We start from the raw sequence: 25,684 nt of genomic DNA on the forward strand, positions 1-25,684 counted from the left end.
AAGGACAACTCCGAGCTTCTGAGTTCAAGCCCCAGTACCAATACTAAAACAAAACAAATGGAAACAAAAAACTCTGTTAGCAGAAATGCAATACAGAAATGAGCTGTTAATTATCAGTAGGATCTTCACCACTTCTTATTATGCAAAAGCCGAGCAGTCAGCCTAGAGAAAGGAAGATCTATCTGCTTTCATTCTTTACTCGAGGCAAACTTACTGCTAACTTTATTCCTGTGAGAAGGCGTCATTAAAATCTGTTAACTTTATATAATTTATATATTTATAACCTTTGAGGGAGGACGCATTACTAAGGTTTGAACCTAGAGCCTCACACTGGCTTGGGCAGTGTTCTACCACTTGAACCACATCTCAAGCCCTAATTTTATTTTATTCATTTATTTACTTACTTATCTTTGCCCACTTGGGATTTTAACGCTGGGCCTGGGCACTGTTCCTAAGCTCTTTTTACTCAAGGCTAGCACTTTACCATTTGAGCCATAGCTCTACTTCTGGCTTTTTCTGTAATTAACTAGAGATTTTTTCTGTAATTAACTCTGATTGGCTTCAAACTGCAATACTCAAGATCTCAGCTTCCTGAGTAGTTAAGGTTACAGGCGTAAGCCAGTGGTGCCTCGAAAGTCCTAATTTTAAGTTAAAAAAGGAAAACAGAGGCGGGGAGTCTGGTCTAATGGTAGAGTGCTTGCCTAGCATGCACGAAGACCCAGCTTCAATTCCTCGGTACCACATACATAGTAAAAGCCGGAAATGGTGCAATGGCTCAAGTGGTAAAGCTCTAACTTTGAGAAAAGCCCAAGGACAGTACTCAGGCCCTGAGTTCAAACCCCAGGACTGGCAAAACAAAACAAAAAACCCAACAACAAAAAGATTATTAGTTTTTATTCCTCACAGAGGAGGACTTCATTTTTTCTTTTTACGTATAGTCATATTTATGGAATTCAGCCATGTTCCTTAAAATTTTTTTTTCTTTTTGGATGTCACTTATTCCCTCTTTTTCTACATTTTTCCCCTCCCACCCCTTTTCTAAAGTTGTAGAGTTCATTTTCAATGTACTGTCTAGTAAGTATCACTGCTGCATTAGTTCCACCCTTTCTCCCTCCACATCTGCGATCCTAATTACCTCCCCCAAACAGATAAACTTACACATAAGACAAGAAGTAAAGAAGTAAAAAATAGTAACAAAGGGAGGGGGAAAAACTACAGAAAGTAAAATAATGGGGCTGGGAATGTGGCTTAGAGGTAGAGTGCTTATCTAGGATGCACAAAGTCCTGGGGTCAGTTCCTCAGCACCACATAAACAGAAAAAGCTGGAAGTGATGCTGTGGCTCAAGTGATACTAGTGCTGGCCTTTAGCAAAAGAAACTCAGGGATAGTGCCTAGGTCCTGAGTTCAAGCCCCAGGACCGGCATCTGCGCGCGCGCGCGCGCGCGTGTGCGCGCGCGCACACACACACACACACACACACACACACACACACACACACAGAAAATAACAAAAACTTTTGTTTCCATTTTTTGGAGTCCATTTCCATAAACATCATTTTATATGATTATATGCACACAGCTATTGAGCCTCTGTAATTCTCTCCTAAGAATATCCTCCTTTGAGGGGAGCTTGGTGTCTCATGCCTGTAATCCGAGCTACTCTGGGAGCTCTGAGCTGAGGATTGCGGTTCAAAGCCAGCCTGGGTACTAAAAAGTCCGTAAGACTCTTATCTCCAATTAATCACCAGAAAACTGGAAGTGGCACTGTTGCTCAATTGGTAGGGTGGTAGCCTTGAGCTGAAGAGCTCAAGGACAATGTCCAGGCCCAGAGTTCAAGTCACACAACCCCCTCCCCACCAAAAAATAATAATATCCTCCTTTGGTCTCACTGTATGAATGTTTATAGAGTCCTGTTTAAGTTATCATGTTCCAAGTGTTATTTTTGTCTCTTACCATCCATTGTATTTACCTGCAGATTTATAGGCACATTTTATTTTTTTGGGGGGATTGGTCACGGGGCTTGAACTCTAGGCCTGAGTATTGTCCCTGAGCTCTTCAGCTCAAGACTAGCGTTCTACCATTTGAGCTGCAGCACCACTTCCGGTTTTCTAGTGGTTAAGTGGATATAAGAGTCATGCCTGGGCTGGCTTTGAACTGAGATCCTCAGATCCCAGGCTTCTGAGTAGCTAGGATTACAGGCATGATCCATCAGAACCCAGCTAGGTACATTTTTATTACTAAAGATGAGGGAAATCATAAAACCTATTTCTTTGGGTCTGGCTTATTTCACTTAATATAATTTTTTCAAGTGTTTCCATTTCCTTATGAATAGGAGAGCATCATTCTAATGGAAGCATAGAATTCCATTGTTGTGTGTGTATATATATATATGTGTATATAATATATATATATATATATATATGTAGGCATATATTTTCTTGATCCATTCATCTACTAAGGGGCCTATGGACTGATTTTATATCTTGACTATGGTAAACAATGCTGCAAGGAACATGGTTGTGCTGGTAGCTTTAGTGTGGTCTGGTTTGTGGTCAATTGGCTAAATGCTCACCAGTGGAATTTCTGGGTCATAGGGAAGCTCTATGTTTTGTCAGCTTTCCAGAGTGAGCTGTACAATAGTGAAGAATCATTGTTCTTAATTTATAAGTTTTTAACCACAGAGATAAACTATGGGGCAAAAAAGATAAAAGAAAGAAGAACAATTACCCGTTTCCAGACGAAAATGTTTATCAGCTTGTGGCTGAAACATTTGTGGCCAAAGGGAGGTGGGGCTGATGAATGGAGAGAGAAAGCATGGGTGAATACAGTCACAATATTTAATGTAGAAATATGAAAATGGAACCATTTTCATGGGGATGGATAGGGTTGAGAGAGATGAGAAAAAAGATGAAAGGGTGATACTCAAGATAGATGCACTGTACTTATAAACTGCTATGATGAATTAAAACTTCACTGCACCAACTACTCAGAGATAAATAAAAAATAAACAAATGTTTACCACCTTCTAGACTGCATAAATTTATTGTGAAGTATGACATCTCTAAAGAAAAAACTGCTAACATACAGTTTCTTATAGAAATCAAGGTTTCTAACACACATGAAAAAACTAGGGTACTGCTGATTTTCTATGAAAAATCTTATAACCTATAAAAGATTAACAAAAAGCACTACTGTATACAAATCAAATCAAAGTTCATGGTACAGGTAGAGAAAACGAATTTCTCTTGTCAGTGGAAGATCAGAATAACCCAGTGGAAGCTTTCCAATCCAAAGAGCAGACTTTGACTTTTGTTTGACATTAACAATTCACTGACACAAACAGCAACATACCTGTATTGGTAGAACTCTGTATAAAATACTGAGAAAAACCTCTTGGTAAATATTCATTCGTTGAAGGAGGTTAATGGTCCTCAGAGATTCAGTTTTGTTATCGTATATTAAGCCACGGAAGCCTAAGAATGATATGCAGAAAATCAGGAAAAAATATTATTTGTAATTCTTTTTGTTGGTCGTGGGGCTTGAACTCTGGGCCTGGGGGTGGTCCCTGAGTTCCTCAGCTCAAGACTAGTGCTCTACCACTTGAGCCACAGCACCACTTCTGGTTTTCTGGTGGTTATTTGGAGAAAAAAAGTCTCATGGACTTTTGTGCCGGGGCTGGCTTTAAACCATGATCCTCAGATCCTCCTGAGTAGCTAGGATTATAGATGTGAGCCCATCAGCGCCCAGCTTGTAATTCATATACTCTTTTCTTTTCTGTGCCAGCACTGGGGCTTCAACTCAGCAACTTACACTCTCATGAGGCCTTTTCTTTCAAGGTTGGTGTTCTGCCATTTGAGCCACAGCTCTAGTTACCCACCAAAAACCTTTTTGCCAGGTAACTGGAGATCAGGAGTTTCTCAGACTATTCATACCTGGGCCACCTTCACACTGCAATCCTCAGATCTCAGCCTGGATCACCAGGCATGAGATACCAGTTCCTTGTAACCATTCTGAATAAGTATTTAAAAAAAAATGAAAGAAAAGTATTTATGGAGTAGAGGTGAGGTTCAAGTGGTAGAGAGCTTGCCTAGCCAGGTACTGCCAAATATATAACCCAGTTCTGGAGACATCAAAAGCAAGAGATAACAAATAAACCTACTGAGCTGGTAGAGCGGTCTCAGAGAAAAGTCTTTCAAGTGACTTGAAAACAGAGGAATGGTTCTCTAAGCCCTGGGTGGTATTATACCCCAAGGAGAAAACAAAGAGATAAAACAGCTTGCCTGGCTTTCAGGCGATCACATGGTGAGCAGCAATGTGATTTTTATTTTTTAAATGCCCGAGCTGGGGCTTGAACTCAAGGCCTGGGTGCTATCCCTTAGCTTTTTCACTCAAGGCTGGTGCTCTACCACTTGTGCCACACTTTCCCTTCTGGCTTTTTAGTGGCTTTTCTTCATGGACTTTCCTGTCTCGGCTGGTTCTGGAGTGTGATTCTCAGACCTCAGCTACCTGATTAGCTAGGATTACAGGAGTGAGTTATCCACACACCTGGCTCTAATACTATCCTTTGAACCTAACGCTACCTGAGTTCATAGGAAAGTCAACGCAAGTTCTGTTAAATGCTGAAATGCTTTAGTGCCACGTATGCGTTGACTAAAATACTGGGAAGAAAGCAGCAGACCCCAAATGCAAGTGTGGGCTACCATTACCTTGTGTGAGGGTTGGCGCCTGAAGCATCTGCTTGTAGTAAGAATAGTACAGTCCACATTCAGTCCTGAATGAGATCTCTCGCTCCACTTCCTGAAATAAAAGGAGAGCTGACCTAGTTTGGTTTAAACACATATTGTCACTGTAGAAGCAGGAGATTGCAGCTCAAAAGAGAAACAAACAAACTGCAATTACAACCCCCAGGATGTTGGTGGGGGAAGATGCACAGAAGACTGATAAGTGTTAAGAGCTAAATGCTAGATACTTAGAGCCTGTCTTTATACTGGGTCCTTTCTTCCCTCCATCTTTTCGTCCTCTCCTTCCTTTTTTAGTGCTGGTTGTAGGGCTTGAATTCAGGGCCCGTGCGCTATCCCTGACCTGTTTTGCTCAAGGCTAGTAGTTTTTACTACTTGAGCTACAGCCCCACTTCTGGCTTTCTGCTGGTTAACTGGAGGCAAGAGTACCACAGACTTTCCTGGTTGGGCTGGCTTCAAGCCAGGATCCTCTGATCTCAGCATCCTAAGTAACTAAGAGTACAGGCGGGAGCCACTGGCACCTGGCTCAGATTTTTCCATTATAAGTCATAGTTTAAAATGGAGATCAGGGGTCGGGAATTTGGCCTACTGGTAAAGTGCTTGTATTTACGAAGACCTGGGTTCGATTCCTCGGTACCACAGATACACAGAGAAGGCCAGAAATAGTGCCGTGGCTCTAGCTTTGAGAAAGCCCAAGGACAGTGCTCAGGCCCCGAGTTCAAGGCCCAGGACTAGCAAAACAAAACAAAAAATAAATAAAAGGAGATCACTGATAATTAGTTATGCTGGCATTTTAGACTTAAATGTTCTGCAATTTCACACAATTTAAAACTAAACTGGAATGCCAGGTGTGGTGACTCATGCCTGTAATCCTAGCTAGTCTCAGGAGGCTGAGATCTGAGGATCAAGGTTCAAAGACTGAGCACTCTTATCTCCAATTAACCTCTCGAAAACCAGAAATGGCACTGTGGCTAAAGGGGTAGGGTGGTAAGCCTTGAGCTGAAGAGCTCAGGGCTGGCACCCAGGACCAGAGTTCAAGCCCCATGACTGACAAACAAAACAAAACAAAACACCACCAAAACTGGAGTGGGAGAAAAACACTAGGAAGGGTAACAATGGTCAAGAAGTAATATACTCATTACCGTGAACTGTAACCCCTCTATACATCACTTTGACAATAAAATTAAAACAACAACAAACAAGCAAGCCCTGGGTTCAAGCCCCAGTACTGGGACTCAGCATGCTCATGCACATATATACACTCACACCCATGCCCACACATGTATTAACTACGGCCTCCAATGGAAAAATCCTAACACTAAATCTGCAAGCCCAACTGAAGAGTCAACTTGGTTAGATCCTCTACGGGCTCCATTTCCTATATGAATCTAAAAAATAATGTAGGCTTACAAAGATGAGAGAAAGCCGGGCACAGTGGCTCTCACCTGTAATCCTAGCTACTTAGGAGGTTGAGATCTGAGGATAGGGGTTCAAAGCCAGCCAAGGCACTAAAGACTGGACTCTTATCTCCATTAGTCACTAGAAAATGGGAAGTGGGGCTGTGAATCAGGGGTAGGGTGGTAGCCTTGAACTGAAAAGCTCAGAAACAGCACCCAGGCCCAGAGTTCAAGCCCCATGACCACCACCACCAACAACAACCAAAAGGATGACAGAAAGAACAGCTCTGAGTTGTAAAAGCAGCAATGTTTTGTGCCCTCATCTGCCATAGCCAGAACAGTGAAAAACAGAGGGGGATCTAATTAGTAAAAAATGCATTCAAACATGATTAATTGGTGATCCTGGCACCAGCTGCAGAGAACCAAATGCTAAACTTTATTAGACAGACACTTGCAAGTGTCACATCTGCTTCATGCGAAGACAACATCTGCTTTCCACAAACACTGTTCCAGTTTTAAGGCAATTTATCCCTTGCCTGGTGGATCATGCCCATAGAAACGTACATCAATAGAAGTCACCCTCGACAGAATGCAAAACGAACAAATACGCCACATTTTAATTTACATGGGTGCCCAGACTTATTGAGAGAGCAGAAAACATCTCCACAGATAATGATAGAAGCAGAAAGACAAAAGAACCATATATATATTTTTTAAAGAACTGTACAGTGGAAACCACTGAAGCACTAAGTAGCTTATACAGCAATTTAAGTACTAAAAGAAGGCTGCAAGAAAAAAATAATGGCTATTCACAGCAAACGACTTGCATCTTGCACAAGCTATAAAGCAAGTTGCTGGCGATGCACAAAAGGTTAACAAGCCCTTTTAGATAAATGGCCCTAGATTTGGAAGCATCAAATTAGTTAAAAAAAATAAATTTATTTGTTTTTGTGCTGGTACTAGGGCTTGAACTCAGGGTCTGGGAGTTGCTGTCCTTTTTCTTTTTCTGCTCAAGGTTGGTGGTCTACTATTTGAGCCACAGCTTCCTTCTGGCTTTTTTGCTGGCTCATTGGACATAAAAATCTCATGGACTTCCCTGCCTGGGCTGGCTTTGAAGCTTCCTGAGTAGCCAGGATGACAGGTGTGAGCCACTGGCATCTGACTCAAATCAGTTAAAAAAATCATATGCACACACACACACACACACACACACACACACATCACATATCTATGTTTATATAAAAAATTGTCTCCTTCCCCTTCTTCCCCACCAACAATTAGGCTGCTGGCATGGAGGAAACCAAATGGACAATTAACTTTATGAACATTATCTGTTTCTGAATTAGGTTCACAATTCATCTCGTGAAGAATCTGGGACTCATGATAAGACAGCTGTTCTTAAAAGTTCTGCGCTGAAAAATGGTGCCCTCAGCAAACGTATTTATGGCGCGTACATGGTTCATTGTCTGGTTAAATTCACGTCCATCTGTTAGAATGGAGGGATTCTTGCCCTAGGAGTTGATTAAAGCTGTGACACGTGAGAGCTGCCAAGCCTTGCCAAAGAGTGGGTTTGACGCTGGCTCTGGTGACAGGACTTCCACTGAGCCTCCCAAAGCAGTCAGTTGTCTGTGTGCTACCTTTGCCGTCCTTGTTGATCTACGACTGGACATATGAATCCCATTCAGTCCAGATAGTCCTAGACTTGCACAAGGACATAAAATTCTGCAGCAACCATGCAGGAAGAGGGCCACAGTACCGAATGCCAGGAAAAAAAGACGGAGAAAGAAAAGCTAGGGGAATTATCTTCCCTCATCATTTTATTTCAACATTTGTTTGCTGGAGAAACAAAAATGTGTTAGGAATTGAGTCGTGGATCCCACGGAGTTTATGTGATATCTAGATGAGAAAGAACAATGCACAGGAAACAAAGGAAAACAACAGAGCAAGGGAACACTTATGCCAGAGGTAGAGAATAAATCAGTCTTTGCCTCAGCTGGTAATATAGCTCCCCTACTCCGTTCCCTGCTTTTCTGCCATCTGTCTTCCTCACTCATTAATCTATCTATCTATCTATCTTCATCATTCCATCCATACATCTATCCCATCCATTCTTTCTTCCATCCACTCATATATCAATCTATATACATCATTCCATCCATCTATCCAATCATCCATTTGTCCACCCACCCACCCATCTAGCTATCCTTCAACCTTTCTCCCTTCCTCCCATCCTATTCCATCCATCCATCCGTCCGTCCGTCCGTCCGTCCGTCCATCCACCCACCCACCCACCCTTTCCTTTTACTCATCCATCTACCTAGTAAATAACTATCGACAACTATCAAGTAATAAACATTTTTCTGCTGGGAGATTCAGAAAGAAAGACAAAAAAAAAACCCTCCACTGGTGGCTACATTCATAACCCAGAGAAGGAGAAGAGCAGAAGTAAATAAGCATAATTCATAGCATAAAGAGAGATATGAATGGGAAGGGAAAGCAAAGCAGAGACATGGGTAGGGACAGGTGGTGATCTGAAAGGTCGATGAGGATGGCTTCAATTGGCAAATGGCAACTGAACGGGTATCCACAGGGGCGACAAAGGATCCACTTGGGTTCAACTGTAAATCACCTAGAACAGTGATGGCAGTTAGTGCAAGCAGGGGACAGAAAGGGTGGTTAGTAAGGTCAGAAGGAGGTGGGGATCAGATCACCCGGTCCTGGGAGGGGACACGCTCTGGACTTGCACTTGATATATACACACCTCCAGGGTAGCTAGGATCATAAGCAGGAGTCGCCAGTGCCCAGCATGAGGTTGAGATTTGAGGACTGGAGATGGGGAGGGGGGAGTGTGAGGAATGACATATTCTTCCAGCCAGGACAGCTGGGAGCCAGTGGCTGAAGGACTTCCAGGCACACTGGAGCTCTGTCTCTATGAATCTCCATTTGGCAAATCTTAAAATAACAATGTTTTCCTTTCCTGAGCATCTAACGTTGCATCTCGCAACTGACTGAACTTTATTGCTCATAATAGCTTTCCAGATTCTTCTGGGGGTTCCAGATGTATAATCACATCATTGTGAAGAAATAAATTTACCTCTTCCTCAATGGTGTTTGGACTTTTTTACTTCTTCCCATGTGTTGCTGGTACATCCTTGGCCATGTTAAATAAATAATCTGGAGGATGGGTGGCTCTGGCTTGGGGCTCCTCACTCAGAGCTTGATGTCTAATTCATGAGCTTCCAACCACAGGTTCTCACGTGCACTAAACATGTCTGCTTAGTGGCTCTAGTATCAGCCCCAAGAGATGAAGAATTTGCCATCATCCCTGAAAATCCTACTGGATTTTCTTGTTTTCCTATTAAGGTCTTAGCATTTGGGTGTGTGTGTGTATGTGTATGTGTGTGTGTGTGTGCGTGTGCGTGTGTACATGTGTATGTGCCAGTATTGGGGTTTGAACTAAGGGTAGCATTTGGGGTGTGTGCGTGTGTGTGTGTGCGCACACATGTGTATGTGCCAGTATTGGGGTTTGAACTAAGGGTATCATACTCTCTCACCTGGCCTTTTTTTTTTTCCTCAAGGGGGGTAGTGCTCTACTACTTGAGTCAACCACTCTCAGCTTTTTGGTGAGACCTTTGAGCCTCACAGACTTGCCTGCCCAGGCTGGCTTTGAACAGAAGGCCTCAGAGCTCAGGCTCCTGAGTAGCTAGGATGACAGGCATCCTAGCTGTGTCTGGCTTTCACCATCTTTTATACCCTTTGACTGTTCCTGGACTGGTCACCTTTCAGGTTACAGAACTCTCTCAGTTTTCTCAATAATGGACTCTGGGGCTGAAGGTGTGGGTCGATAGAACAACAAAGCTTACTAGCAGATGCCAGACGCTGGGCTGAAATAAGAGGATCAGAGGGGAGAAAGAAAAGAAGAAACCATAGCATTTCACTCTCTATCTTCGTTTTCTTTAATTGCTTGGAGGCAATTCTAAGAGAGGGAGGATGTGGTATATTTACATTGCCACTTTGAAGCGAGAAGTAAACAAGTGTTAAGAGCTTCACAACACAATTAGAAACCACCTGACATAGCCAGGCAGCAATGCATACTGGTGGCTCATGCCTGTAATCTCAGCTACTCAGAAGGCTGAGATCTGGAAATGGAAGTTTGAAGTGATCCCAGGCAGGGAAGTCTTGGAAACTCTATTAAAATAATAAAACAAAAATAAAATATAAGTCAGGCACCTGTGGCTCACCACCCTGTAATCCTAGCTACTCAGGAGGCTGAGATCTGAAGATCGTGGTTCAAAGCCAGCCCAGGCATGAGGCTCTTATCTCCAATTAACCACCAGAAAACCAGAAGTGGTGCTGTGATTCAAGTGGTAGAGTGCTAGCCTTGAGCTGAAGAGCTCAGGGACAGCATCCAGGCCCAGAGTTCAAGCCCCAAAGCAGACACAAAATAAAATAAAATATAAATAAATAAAATGCACCTCAAGTGGAAGAGTACCTGCTTGGTAAACACGAGGCCCTCAGTGTAAATCTGAGTGCCACTAAGTAATTAAAAACAAAACAACAACAACAATAAAAACAGCCGAGCACAGGTGGCTCACTATTATAATCTGATCTACTTTGAGCTATCTGAGGATGTGGAGGCTGAGATCTGAGGATCACAAATTGAAGCCAGCCCAAGGAAAAAGGAAAGTCCGTGAGACTCTTATCTACAATTATCACCAAAAATATCTGGAAGCAAAGCTGTGGCTCAAATGGTACAGTACCCGTTTTGAAAGCAAAGAAAAGCTAAGAGGATAGTGCCCAGGCTATCCCTTAGAACAAAAGGAATTTGGCTGGCCTTTGCCCCTGGGTCCTGGGAGATAACCTTTAAGCCTCAGATGTAGCTGTCCTGAGCAGGAGCTTAGTGCTGCTTGAGGAAAGGGGAACAATTCAAGGGGCCCGGCTGCTCAGCTGTTGCTTCTAGGGGGTGGGCGGTGGGCAGGACGGATGTTGCTGGAGGATGTTGTCATTTTTCTACTTCCCAGATGGTATGTAAGGTATAGACAGAAACTGGCCTGGGCTCTCTTGCTCCTCTCCTTCTAGGCACTTCTGAAACAAGCTCACCCACACATCCACAAGCTGGTAATAGGAAAATGCCCATTTTTGACACACAGGCAATTTCTGTCTTTGGAGCTGTCAACCCAAGCTTCTGTTATGCCCTGTCACTGCTTTGAAAGTGCCTCCCTGCAGTGCTGAACCTGAACTCATCAATTTCTGCCTTGCATTCAGTGTAATAAAGGAATCTAACCAGGAATGGTGACTCAGGCCTGCCACTGCTAATCCCAAGCACACAGGGGGCAGAGGGAGCAAGAGACAGATTACCTCCGGCCACATAGGGCTATGCTGTCTTATAAACACAAACAGACCAGCCGCTGGTGGCTCATGCCTGAAACCCTAGTTACTGGCTAACAGCTGAGACTCACGGCTCAAAGCTAGCCCGAGCAGAAACATATATGAGACTTCAAAAATGCTGGAAGTAGAACTGTGGCTCAGGTAGTACAGCGCTACCTTTGTGTAAAACAGCCCAGGGAAAGCATCTGGGTCCTGAGTTCAAACCCCTGGAGTGGTACCAACAACAACAACACGAGAATGTAACTGTCCTAACTTTCTGGGGCTTGGGAAGTGAACTTACTGTTCTTTGCCCTAGACCCTGGTAGGGAGTGTAGCTCTGAAATACGTGGGATTTCTGAATAGTAACAGCCATCACTGCCAGACTGATCCCAGCTGAGAGATCTAAGGATCACTGTTCAAAGCCAGCCAAGGCAAACAAGTCCAAGAGACTTTTATCTCCAACTAACTAGCGAAAACCTCCCTAAAAGAGGAAATATAGTTTAAGTGGCTGAGTGCTAGCTTGGTATAAACAGGCTAAGTAAGAGTATGAGGCTCTGAGTTCAAGCTCCATAAAGGATACCAAGAAAAACAAACAAAAAAAAAAACCCCTGAAAGTGACATTCACCGATGAGCTGTGCAGATCATACCTGATAGCTCCTGCAGTGGGGTGACTCAGATTGAACCTCTAATTTAAGGAGGTGACTCAGGATGGAGGCTGGCCATGTCAGCAGCTACAAGGCAGGACTTGGCCTCCTGGAGCATCAGCCTGACTTTTCTGGTTTCTGTCCTAGGGCAATGATTCCAGTCAAGTCTGTGTATTGAAGCAACACTGGAAACTGGAGTTCTGGTCACCTGCCCCGTATATGACCACAGTGTGAGTGAGGGGGGCACAGATAGATCTGGGGGCCAATGCCTCAGGCCTGTTATCCTAGCTCCTCAAGAGGAGACCTGAGCACTGTGGTGGGAAGCCAGCCTAGGCAGGAACATCCATGAGATGCTTTGTTGCCATTCACCAGCCCAAAGTTGGAAATGGAGATGTGTTTCAAGAGTCAGGCTGCCAGCCTTGACTAAAAAAAACCTAAAGGACAGTGCCCAGGCCCTGGGTTCAAGCCCCAATACCAGTACAAAGTATAGTAGGTAAATAAATAAATCAACAAATAAAAATAAAGAGTAACAGCTTTCCTTGAAAAACCCAGTGAAAATTATAGCTCCTTTCTCAAGAAAACTCACAGCTTTTACACCCCCTCGAATATCTGGATATACTATTAGGGATATATGGACACATGAAAGCCCATCTTTAAAGCCACATAGACACTCCATGTTTCAGAGCAGTGGTGTTTGATTTTTTTTCTTTCTTTCTTTTTCTTATTACAACTTGAAAAAAATAATCATTTTCAGTCAGGCTCCAATTGTTCATAACTGTAATCCTAGCCACTCAGGGGGCTGAGATCTGAAGAACACAGTTTGAAGCCAGCCTGGACAAGAAAAGTTCATGAGACACTTCATGAGTGAATTACCAAAACTGGAATTGGAGCTGTAGGCTCAAGTAGCAGAGCACCAGCTTTGAGCAAAAAAGCTAAGGGTCAGTGCCTAGGCCCTGAGTTCTAATGCCAGTACAGGAACGCACTACACAAAGTTACTCATAATCTACTAGACCAATTTTTTTTTCCCACACTCCATTGTGAGAATGATACCAGCAGTGCAGGCCGACTGCAATGTAACCGAAGTTAATGAAAAAGAAACCTGGCTTCTTTAAATAGAATGAACACAAATACCTTTTACTCTAGAATCAAACCTTTCAACAGATTAATACTGGGTGCCTATAATTCTAGCTACTCAGGAGGCTGAGACGTGAGGATTGAGGTTCAAAGCCAGCCTGGGCAGAAAAGTCCCAATGAGACTCTTATCTCCAATTAATCTCCACTCAATAACCAGTTCAAAGTGGTAGAGCACTAGCCTTGAACAAAAGAGTTCAGGGACAGAATCTAAGTCACAAGTTCAATCCCTATGACAAACAACAACAAGAAAATGATCTATTCTTTTTTTTCCCCCAATACTGGGGATTGATCTCAGGGGTTCATGCTTGTTAGGCACTCAGGCCTGTCATTTGAGCCATATAGCCAGCTCCAAATTAAATCCTTTAACAGCAAAAACATATTGTCTTGGCCATTCATGGATAACTACTAGAGACAGGGAGGGGTAAACAATGGTTCCAGAAACCTCATACCTTAATATTAGAAAACCATAAGTCATTCTCGTGTAAGGTGGCAAGGTAGACTGACGTAAGAAGTCCAATACACAGGGCAGTGGCGGCACCGATCGTAAAGGACAGAATCTTCCAAAATTTTCTACTGGTGCAACCTTTTGGAAAAAGGACACAGAAAAATTAATAACCGAGTAAGTGATTCAGAATTGTTCTACTACAGACTACCAAGTAAGCTTGAAGCTCCAGAGGTATGCCATTTATGAAGCCTTCCCTCAGAGAGGCTCCTTTCTGTGATTCCCCACATGGAGTTTTAGTGTCTCCTCCTCCCTCTCCTATCATTCATCTCCAAAAGCAAAATGTTACTGGGTGCTGGAGGCTCAGACCCATGATCCTAGATAATCAGAAGGCTGAGATAGGAGGATCAGGGTTTGAGGCCAGAGTGGGTAGAAAAGCCGGTGAGACTCTTTATTTTCAATTAGCCACCAAAAAGCCCAAAGTTGAGGTATGGCTCAAGTGGGGGCTCCAGCGTTGGGAGGAAAGCTAAGAGAGAGTACCCTGACTCTTAGTTCAAGCCCCCGGACTAGCACAAAACCCCCAAATCACAGAGAAAACAACACGTTATAACTCAAAGGACATAAAAAAATTATAGCACATATATAAGAATGCTTAAATATTTGTTAAGTGTGGGAATATGTCTAGATTATAAAAAATGATGAATATTTCAGTAGGAAACAGATTAAGGACATGAATAGGCAAAACACGGAAGAATAAAAAAGGCCAATAAATTTAACAGAAGAAAAGGATGCTTGAATTCATTTTGATTCACTAGGGTTGAAGAAATGCAAATCAAAAACAATTTGAGCTTTAACTTAAAAAAAAATCCTTGGCCAATTAGATAGCTTAGCGATGATAATACTCTGTCTAGGAAAGTATATAAATAACAGACATCTTCAAAAATTGGTGCTGGAAGAATTGAATTGGTACTTTTTTGGAACCCAACACCACAAAAAGAGTAAAAGCTACTATAGTGACATTCCCCAAGAAGACAACTGAAGTTCTAAATAAATACTGGACGGCAAGGTTGTTTATCCCAGTTCTATTGGTATTAGTGGAAGGCTAGAAATGCTTTTTTTTTTGGGGGGGGAGGGGGTACCAGTCCTGGAATTTGAACTCAGGGCTTGGGTGCTGTCCTTAATACTTTTGCTCAAAACTAGCTCTGTATCACTTGAGCCACAGCTTCACTCTGGATTTTTTGTTGATTAACTGGAGACAAGAGTCTCATAGATATTCCTGCATTGGGTGACTTCGAGTGTCCACCTTCACATCTTCCTGAGTAGCTAGGATTACAGGCCTGAGCCAAAGCACCTGACTTCAAAGGCATTTTAATACCCATCATCAAGGAATTAAATTATGCCACAGTCAAACGACTTTGTGTGTGTGTGTGTAATAAGGCTTGAACTCAGGTCCTTAAGTTCTCGTTTAGCTTTTTCTGCTCAAGCCTTGAGTTACATCTCTACTTCTCTTTTTCATTTTTTTTTTTTTCTGGTTAACTGGAGATAAGACTCACTTTGATTTGTCTGCCATGGCTGGCTTTGAAGCTTGATCCTCAGATCTCAGCCTCTCTAACAGGTAGGAGCCCCACCACACAACAGAATCTTTCCTCAAGGCTAGAGCTCTACCCCTTGGGCCACAGCACCATTCCAGCTTTTTCTTTGTATGTGGTACCACGGAGTTGAAGCCGGGTCTGTGGGCATGCTAGGCAAGCACTCTACCACTAGGCCAAACTCCAGGCCCCAACAGTGACTTTTAAACAGCAAGCAGTATCTGTGGTAGTCTTGGAGAATCTGTAGGAGTTATTTTCCTTCTTGCTTACTTTGATTTAGTTTTCTGAAGGTTTTGTATATTTTTTGACATGAATAAATACTACTTTGGTAAAGTGAAGCAAAGCTACGTTTTAATTTTAAAGAGTAGAACAAAAGAGTATTTGAGCTGGGCGCTGGCAGCTTATGCCTGTCAGCCTCACTACAAAAAGAGGTTGGGAACCAAGGATCACAAGTCTAAGTCAGTCTACGCAGAAGAAGTCCATAAAACTCTAGCTCTAATTAACCAGCCAAAAGCTGCGCTGGGGACAAAGTGTTACAGTGTCCTCTAAGCAAGTAAGCCAAGCAATCACATGGCCCTGGATTCAAATCCCAGTAATGGAGTAAAAAAAGAAAAACGAAAAACTGCATGCAGTCCTCAGAAGCCTTGTCAAAAATCATGTTGTTGTTGGCTGATGGTGGCTCACACCTGTAATCCTAGTGGCTCAGGAGGTCGAGAACTGAGGATCACAGTTCGATGCCAGCTGGGGCAGAAAAGTACCTGGAAGACTCTTACCTCCAATAAACTACTCAGAAAAAGTCAGAAGTGGCACTGTGGGTCAAGTGGTAGCATTAAGCAGAGGAAGCTTGGGGATAGTGCCCAGGATAAGTTCAAGTTCCTTCATCAGCACATACAAAAAGCATATTATTAAGTTATAATCATAGCCATGCAGGAGGCTGAAATCTGAGGATCGTGGTTCAAAGCTAGCCCAGGCAGGAAAGTCCGTGAGACTCAGCCCCAAAAAGCCAGAAGCAGAGCTGTGGCTCAGGTGGTAGGTACACATCATCAATCTTCAGCAAAAAAAAAAAAAAGCTAAGGGAAGCATGCAGGCCCTGAGTTCAAACCCTACTGCCAGAGTACCAGCAACATTTTATTTTTTAAGATGATTTTTTTTTTTAAATGTAGAAATCCAAACTGCTGCTTAGTGTATATTACCTACCGGTTGGCAATTTGTTTTCCAACTTCCCATTTTCTTCTTGTGCTGGAAAATCCTCAGAAAGTTCTATGGGTTTTAACCCTTTCCTTTGCCGGAGGTACATCATGGTGTTAGGTGCATTGTTCTACTGCCCATTCCTACAAACCACACGGAGAGGAAAGGTCATCTCCTGGCAGCGTCCCCTCACATCGAACCCAACTCACCTCTGCTTTTTAAATGTTTGTGCTCATACTAAAACTTAAACTTAAAAATCTAAACACTCGTATTTGGCTTTTTTACTCACGCCTAGTACTCTACCACTTGAACCACAGTTCTACTTGTGGCTTTTTGGTAACTGATTAGAAATGAGAGTGTCATGAACTTCCCTGCCTGGGCTGGCTTTCAACCATGGTCCTCGGATCTCAGCCTCCTGATTAGCTAGGATTCCAGGAATGGGCCACCGGCATCAGGCTCATTTCATATATGTGTGTGCGTGTGTGCGTGTTTTGCTAGTCTTGGAGCTTGAAATCAGGGCATTGGCACTTCTCAAGCTTTCTCAAGGCTAGCATTCTATTTAAGCCATCGTACGACTTCTGACTTTTTTTTTCTATGCATGTGGTACTTAGGAATCAAACCCAGGATTTCATGCATGCCAGGCAAACGCTCTACTACTAGGCTAAGCTCCAAGCTCCTGGCTCCACTTCTTTTTTCTTTATTTTTCTTTTCTTTTCTTTCTTTCTTTTTTTTTTTTTTTTTGTTGGTCATGGGGCTTAAACTCTGGGCCTGGGCAATGTCCCTGAGCTCTTCAGCTTAAGGCTACTGCCCTACCCCTTGAGCCATAGCCCCACTTCCCATTGTTAGGGGGTAACTGGAGATAGGAGTCTCCTATTCTTTAGTGCCGGGGCTGGCTTTGAACTTTGATCCTCAGATCTCAGCCTTCTGAGTAGCTAGGATGACAGGAGTGAGCCCACCTTCTTATTTCTTTAAAATATCATTTCTAGAGCTTTTGAACTTAGGGTCTCAAGCTCCCACTTGGCTCAAGCATTCTACATTCTACTACTTGAGCCACAGTTCTACTTCCAGCTTTTTGCTGGCTAACTGGAGATAAGAGTCTCACAGATTCTCTTGTCCAGGCCAGCTTGGAACCATGACCCTCAGATCTCAGCCTCCCAAGTAGCCACAGACACTTGCAATAGTGGCACTTCTGTCTCATACAGATATGGCCACATGGGACCCACATGAAAGCCACGGATTCAACAGAACGCTGGATTGACAGCCAGGTTTCTGACGAACAGAAACACATATTTGAGTTCAGAGATCTGAAGTTGAACACCTGTTATTGCTGACAATAATTCTGCATGCAAACTGCAGGGCATCTAGGAGGATGGGTGGTGAGTTAAGTGAGTGTGTGTGTGTGTGCATGTGCACATGCTAATCAGGACAGCTGCTTGCTCAGGGAGCAAACAGTGGGAGTCACCATAGGAAGCCGAAGCTGAGTTTGGAAGCTGGGAGTAGGAGGCGGGGGTGTGGTGGCAGTGAGTAAGCTGGTTCCAGTCCCCAGAACATCTTGCTTCCCTCTAAATAATGAATAGCGTTTCACTAATTATTTATTAGGGATGATCAGTACTTGCCAGGATTGTTTCCATAGCTCATCAAAACCTACACTTCCAGGCACCTAAAGATAAACACCTTGTGGCTGACTCCAGTGGCTCTAGGCCTGTCCATCCTAGCTAAAGATCACAGCTCAAAGCTAGCCTAAGCTGGGGCCAGGAGTTTGGCCTAGTGGTAGAGTGCTTGCCTACCATGCAATGCATGAAGACCGGGGTTCGATTCCTTGGTACCCTATACATAGAAAAAAGCTGGAAGTGGTGCTGTGGCTCAAGTGATAGAGCTCTTGCCTTGAGAAAGCCCAAGGACAGTGCTCAGCCCTGAGTTCAAGGCCCAGGACTGGCAACCCCCCCCCCAAAAAAAAAAACAGCTAATCCAAGCAGAAGAGTCTATTAGAACTGTGGCTGAAATAGTAGTGGCCAGCTTAGGGAGAGCCCCCCCACCACTTCCCCCAAGCCTTGCTTTGAATTCAAGCCCCAACACACACACAAACACCCCAAACAACTTCATTTTACAGTCTTTTTTAAAGAAGGAGATCCGTTTTCAGTATCCCACCCCATACTGCACACATTATAACATGATGAAGACAGAAAGTCAACAAAACGTAAACTGCAATGCAGACTGCACAAGTTGCACAAACTCTAAAAAAGTTGCTCCAGCAACCTGAAAAGAAAAGCCAACTTAATTCAGGTGCCAAGGAAGCCAGGGGCTGGTGGCATACCCCAGTCATCCCCTAGCAAAAGTCTGAGCTCTGAAGATGGTGGCTCCATGACAGCCCAGGCAGGCAAGTCCATGAGACTCTGATTTCCAGTTTCTCAGCATAAAAAGCTGGAAGGCAGGCTGTGGCACAAGTGGTAGATGACCAGCTTTATGTGTGTGTGTGTGTGTGGGGTGGGGTGGGGGGTGGGAGAGAGTGCCCGGATAGCATTGCAAGCCCTGGCTTCGAGCCCCAGGACCGACATGAACAACAACAAAAAGTTTGCAAAGGGATCCTGAGCACAGTTCTGCCTTCATGCAGTGTTCAGCTTAGTCCTGAGCATCCCTGGGCAGGGCAGGGCAACGGGATGCCACACCCTGAGCGCCCCCCACCCGCAGTCTGCAGGGCTCAGTCCACCCCAGTGACTGCAAAAGGCTGGGGTTGGGGGAGGGGGGTGTCCTAGTCTAGTTCCCCAACCCCCCCCCTCCCCACGTCCGCTAGGGCAGCCAGCAAGCAAGCAAGCAAGCAGATGACCACAGGTCGTTTTGCAAAGTTGCACTACTCCCGAGTTCCCTCCCGGCCGGACCCCCGGACCCCTTTGACACGCACGGGGTGAGGTGGCCCTAAAACTCGCCAGGGGTGTATGTGTGTAGTCTGAGTGTGTGTGTGTGTGGAGGTGTGCATGCAGCCATTCGCCCCCTCGACGCTCCCCTTGGCTGCCCCGGCGCCAGCACTCACCCAACGGGTCCCAACGCGCAGTCCCGGACCTGCGGCCTCCGCTCCCCTCGCGCGCGCGCGCGAGCGACTCCAGGGAAGGGGGAAGAAGGGGAAGAAGGGGAAGAGGCCGTGCCGTTCGCGCGGGCGCCGAGGGAGGGTCGCCGGGGAGGGGGCGTGGCCGCAAGACAAGTCTTCCTCCGAAACACCACGGGGCAGACCCGGGTCCGAATCTCGTCCCCACGAAGCTTTGTGCAAAGCCCGCGGCGGAATAGAGGGGTGGGGGGCGTCGGCTGCTTAAGGTGGGCGCGCCGGGAGAGAGTAGAGGCTGGGTCCGCCGCGGCTGCATTCATAGGTCCTGAGAACTGTCCATCACGGTGTGGCTCCGCCCTCGCTCCCGCTGCACCGCCCCGTCTCGTGCGGCGCCGGCCGGAAGGAAGCGGCCCACTTCCGCCTTCTGGCTGGCTCCGCCTTCTGGCTGGCTCCGCCTTCTGGCTGGCTCCGCCTCTCGCGCCGACTGCTGATGTTGGCCGTGCCTGGTGGCCGCCGGACCCAAAGCCGGGACGGTCGATCGTTTGTACCCCTGACACCAGAGTGATCGGAGGTGCCCTGCTGTTCGTGAGGAAGGGGTCACCGCAGTGCGGAAGGCGGTTCCCGATTTTAGTTTTTCTTTTCGTGCGGGCCCCGGGGTCTGACCGCAGGAACCTGGGCGCGGTCCGGAGCTGTCACTCAAGTCCAGCCCGCCGCCACTCAGGCCGCAGGGCCTCCTCCCAAGGCTGCTGGCTCGGTGCAGGGGAGTCTCACGGGCCTTGCTGCCTCAGGCTGCAAGACCATGATCCTCCCATCTCAGCCTCCTGAGTAACAGGCGATCTTTTGGAGAGCTGGTGGGCAGGGGGGCCTGTGGAGGTGCGCAGTTCCTTTAAAAGATTCCCCCGTGGCCCCTGTGCTGCTGGATGCTAAGGGTTCGCCACTGGGTCACTGAGTCACTTAGACAAGTCCCAGTACCCAGTTGTAGAAGGCCTGGCACACACACCCCCCCCCCCTCCCTCCAGATCCCACTCATCTAGGGTCAGGAATCTTCTATTTATCCCTACTAGCTAGACGACAGTGTGTCAGCACATACTCAGAACAACAATTTATTTTTGATAATGTCCCCCTGTGAAAAGGGGGACCCTTCTGCTTACAACCGGAAATGCTTTCCATCCAGAAGTCACCCCTGCCTGGCTGAGCATAGGTGTGTCCACTGCTAGTCATAACAAGCACACCTTCTATGCATATGGGTGGCGCTATCTGCTGGTGGCTTTAATAAATGATGCCAGCTGCTGTTTTTTTCTCTCTTCCAGATGGTATTTGTAGGGTTCCATCCTGGCTGCTGGGTATCCTCCTTGCTAGGGGCATCAGAGCAGGGACTGTATAATTGTAATATATATCACATCTAGATGAACAGACATATGTATATATAGTGTGTTGTGGGGCTTGAACTCAGGGTCTGCTCTGTCTGAGCTTTTTTTTGCTCACTAGTGCTTTAACACTTTGAGCCATAGTTCCACTTCAGGTTACTAGGTGAGTAAAGATAGTCTCATGGACTTAACCTGCCCAGGCTGGCTGGAAATGTGATCCTCAGATCATATTCTCCTCAGTAGGTAAGATTGCAGTTATGAACTCCCAGCGCCCGGCTATATTTGTAATCTTTTGCATTAAGGTGCCCTGCATAAAATATGCATTTGCTAGCTTAATAAATAGTATGCAAATCCATTCCTTCTTAAAAGTTTCCTTTCTCTTATTGGATAGGATTTTTTTTTCTCCCTCAAGTAGGCTCACTTAGGAAGAGTAACCACTGCAAAACACTTAGCCCAAGTAAACAAAACAGTACCTATCTGTCACTGCTTGTATTAGTATTCTGAAATGGTCTTCCAGGTGCTGGTGGCTCACACCTGTAATCCTAGCTACACAGGAGGCTCAGATCTGAGGATTATGGTTCCAAGCCAGCCTGGGGAGACAAATCTGACAAATTCTTATGTACAATCATATACTAAAATGCCAGAAGTATAGCTATGCCTCAAGTGCTAGAGCTTTAGCTTTGAGCACAAAAAGCTCAGGGATAGTGTCTAAGCCCTGAGTTTAAACTCCAGGACTGGCAAATAACCTTCCTCTCGCTTCTTTTTCTCCATGCCCCGCCCCTCCCTGCGCAAAAAAAAAAAAAAATCTAGGAGCAAGCCTTGATTTCTTCATTTCCTGTCATCTATCTATCTATACCCACCTTTACGTATTTTTTAAAAACCTGTTTGCTTTATCTCTATCTCAGAATAATGACATTTTTTTTTCTGTTGCTTCTAGCTAATATATAATTTCTTCTTTTTTGGGGAGAGGGGGGAAGGAGTGGTCTCGTTACTGGGATTTGAACTCATTCAGGACCTTGCTCTTTTGCTTAGCTATTTTGATTAAGGCTGGCCCTCTACCACCTGAGTCAAGCTCCATTTCTGGCTTTTTGCTGATTGATTGGAAATTAAAGAGTATCATGGATTTTTCCTGCCCATGCTGGCTTGGAACCTCAATCCTCAGATCTCAGCCTCCTGAATAGCTAGGGTTACAGTTTTCAGGCATTGGCAACCGGCTCTGTTTATTGTCTTAAGGAATTAAAAGTTTGGGGTATATTTTTGCTATATGGTGATGAATAACTCATAACCTGTATGGGTGCCATAATTTATTCCCACTTAATTGGACATTTAGGTTGTTTTTGGTTTTATGCTACAAGCTATATACTGTGCGCCGAAAGCACTTCCTTTACATATGCAGATCTTCAGGAAATGTTTCTAGAAATAGAATTGCTAGATCTCATAGTCTAAATGATAATAAATATTGGCAGACTCCCTTCCAAAAAAATGTTATTTTTTTATTACCAATAATTACAGTGCTTATTTCTCTGTGCCCTTTCCAACACTGCGTAACTTTAAGCTCTGGCAATATCAAGTACTATAACATTATTTTATGTATTCTTTTTTTCTCTCCCTTTCTTGTGCCAATACTGGGGTTTGGACTCTGGGCCTGGGTGCTTAGTTTTTTCACTCAAGGATAGTACTCTACCACTTGAGCCACAGCTCCACTTCTGGCTTTTTTGTAGTTCACTGGACGAATCTCATGGACTTTCCTGTCCTGTCTGATCCTCCTATGTTAGCATCCTGAGCAGCTATGATTACAGGCACAAGCCATTTGAGTCTGGCTTTTTTTTTTTTTTTCTTGTGGATCATGGGGCTTGAACTTGGCTTGGGCCCTGTCCCAGAGCTCTTCAGCTCAAGAATACCACCCCACCCCTGGGCCTGGGTGTTGTCCCTGAACTCTTCAGCTCTAGGCTACTGACCTACCCTTCAGCCAAGCCCCACTTCCCATTTTCTAGTGGTTAATTGGAGATAAGAGTCTCAGGTCCTTTTGTGCCGGGGCTGGCTTTGAACCTTGATCCTCAGATCTCAGCCTGCTGAGTAGCTAGGATTACAGGTGTGAGCCATGACGCCTGGCTGGGTCTGGCGGGGCTTGTACTCTGGGTCTGAGCTCATCAGCTTAAGGCTAGCGCTCTGCTCTACCAGTGGAGCCACAGCACCACTTCCGGTTTTCTGGTGGTTAACTAGAGATCAGAGTCTCTCGGACTTTCATGCCTGGGCTGGCTTTGAACCTTGATCCTCAGATCTTAGCCTGCTGAGTAGCTAGGATTACAGGCGTGAGCCACCAGCACCCCACTTTTTTATTTTATTTTTTAAAGTAGCCCAGGCTGTTCTGGAGCTCCTGTCGCAGCTTCCCCAAGTTCTGGGATTGCTGTCCATTCTTTCTGTGCTCAGCTGGAGTATTCTACTAAAACTAGCTTTCTGGAACAGTTACATGCTTTTATTCACTCGGGAATTTTAACACCGAGTAATAGAATGGTTTTTGGTATTTGTTAGAGCAGTGGGTGCATACTTCATTATACTTAACACAGTAAATAGCAACTTTGCCTATTTGTTCAAATAAACTTCGTAGACATTTTGGTCAGAATCCTGTGACATTTATAGAAGATTGGGGAGAAATGAGATATTTGCAATATTTTTACAGAACTATGAAGCCTCATCTTTTTCCAACACTTTCACTCAGCTCATTAATTTTGCACTTGTATACCAAGGTTGATTTTTCCAAGTGTCTTAAAAGTTATTGTTTAGCTTGGTGCAGGAGCTCACTTTCATACTTCATGCTGCTCAGGGAGGCTGAGATCTGAGGATCAAGGTTTGATACCAGCCTAGGCAAGGAAGTCTGGGAGTCTCTTAACTCCAGTTAGGCAACAAAAGTACAGACATAAGCCAGGTGCTGGTGACTCATGCCTGCAATCCTAGCACCCCAGGAAACAGACATCTGAAGATCATAGTTCAAAGGCGGCCCACATAGGAAAGTCTGTGAGACTCTGATCTCCATTTAATCACCAGAAAAATGGAAATGGAGCTGCAGCTCAGTGTTAAGAGTGCTAGCCTTGAGCAAAAAGAGCTCAGGGATAGTACCCAGGCCCTCATTCAACAGCCCCCCCCCAAAAAAAAAGCCAGAAATGGAGCCATGACTCATGTCAGAGCACCTGCCTTAAGGGAAAAATCCAAATAAGAGTACAAGGCCCTGAATTCAAGCCCCAGTACCAGCACAACAATAAAAAAGCACTTCCAAGTCATCATTGATCGTGTTTCCTTTGATCCACATTGAGTTAAACCAGGTTTGAGGTGATTCAGAATGGGGAAACTTAAAAGCAGGTTAGCCTGGCTTTGCCTTTGTCTGAGGATTAGTTCCACCAAGTTAAAAGTTAGCAAAATCTTTCAAGTGATCCATTTTGTTTAATCTCCCTAAACACCTGCTCTTCTTACTTTACTTGCTGGTGATTTTTTCATCTCCATGGTTACCACCTACACTTTTTCTCTCTCTCCATTTTCCACTGGCTAGAATAACTGTTGTGTATTTTTGAATGAGGATATGAATAGTCAAGATATTCAACTAAAGCAAGCGATGATGCCTTATCACAAAAGCTTAATTTTTTTTTTTTTTTTTTTTGCCAAATGTGAGCCATTTAATTCCCAACAATCAGCAGCCCTCGCTGGTCCTTCCTGCTTATTTCCTTGGCTGGGTATAATGTCACTCCCTACACAGCAGGTGTACACACAGGTGTATACACAGATACACAGATGTCTGAAAAATCCCATAGATGCCAAACAGACCGTCAGGCTTGCTTTGTATCTATGTATATATACACACATTTTTTTTGTTATTGTTGAGGGGAGGGGGTTTTTGGGAAGGACTTTCAGCCAGAAATGGAAGCGTTTCTAACACTTTTGAATTCAGACATTTTGTGTGTGTGTGTGTGTGTGCCCCTAATACTGGGGCTTAAATTCAGGGCCTCTTGTTCTCGCTTGGCTTTTTCTGCTCAAGGCGAGTGCTCTAACACTGGAGCCAGAGCTCCACTTCTGGTTTTTTGGTGTTTCATCAGAGAAGTCTCACGGACTTGGCTGACCTGGCCAGTTTCTCAGATCTCAGTCTCCTGAGTAGCTAAGATTAAGGCGTGAGCCACAGCGCCTGGGTCAGGCAAGGAATTTTTAAGCTCAATGGTGGTTCTCCATGTGGAACTTAAATGTTGTCCTCATACTTCCTTACTCAGGGAAGGCGACCTTGTAACCACTGACTTCCCACCATTGTTTATGTCACATAACCATTTGCTGTAGAGGAACAGAAATAAATACAGCCTACAATTCCAGTCACATTCAGCTGTACTTTTCTCCTAAGCCTGAAATAGCATTTTCTAACACCTTTTCTAGTTGGAAACACTGCATTTAAATAGGAACTGTAGATACAAAGAGTAAGATGTGGATTGATGTGCCTATTTCTGTGAAATGTAGCCACACTATTTCTGAAGTATGGTACTAAAATTAATACAATGACAAGTAGAAAAAAAAGAACAAGAAATGGAAGATGTGAGCTGTGAAGCCAATGGGTTGTAGGGTACCAATGGCTTACACCTATAATCCTAACCACCTAGGAGGCGGAGATCTGGAGGATCACAGTTCAAAGCAAGCTTAGGAGAAAAGGGTGTGAGATTCCATCCCCCAAATAACCAGCAAAAATCTGGGCTGTAGGCATGGTTCAAATGGAAGAGCACCAGCTATGAGCAAGCAAGTAATAAGCAAGC

The 25,684-nt window shown here is 44.6% G+C and overlaps 1 protein-coding gene across 1 annotated transcript in view; it reads right to left on the reverse strand.

The window, feature by feature from the left end:
* Positions 1-19,569, reverse strand: part of Dpy19l3 (dpy-19 like C-mannosyltransferase 3) — a 50,907-nt gene extending 31,338 nt beyond the window's left edge. The window contains exons 1-5 of the mRNA XM_090321907.1: positions 19,528-19,569; positions 16,509-16,642; positions 13,730-13,863; positions 4,706-4,796; positions 3,351-3,472 (exon numbers count right to left, since the gene is read on the reverse strand). Of these exons, the coding sequence (XP_090178033.1) occupies positions 3,351-3,472; positions 4,706-4,796; positions 13,730-13,863; positions 16,509-16,611 (450 nt within the window). The 5' untranslated portion in view covers positions 16,612-16,642; positions 19,528-19,569. The remainder of the gene's footprint in view (positions 1-3,350; positions 3,473-4,705; positions 4,797-13,729; positions 13,864-16,508; positions 16,643-19,527) is intronic.
* Positions 19,570-25,684: the final 6,115 nt, after the last annotated feature.

The sequence above is a fragment of the Megascapheus bottae genome, chromosome 31 (genome assembly GCF_031878675.1).
Source record: "Megascapheus bottae isolate mThoBot1 chromosome 31, mThoBot2.hap1, whole genome shotgun sequence".
Classification (NCBI taxonomy): domain Eukaryota; kingdom Metazoa; phylum Chordata; class Mammalia; order Rodentia; family Geomyidae; genus Megascapheus; species Megascapheus bottae.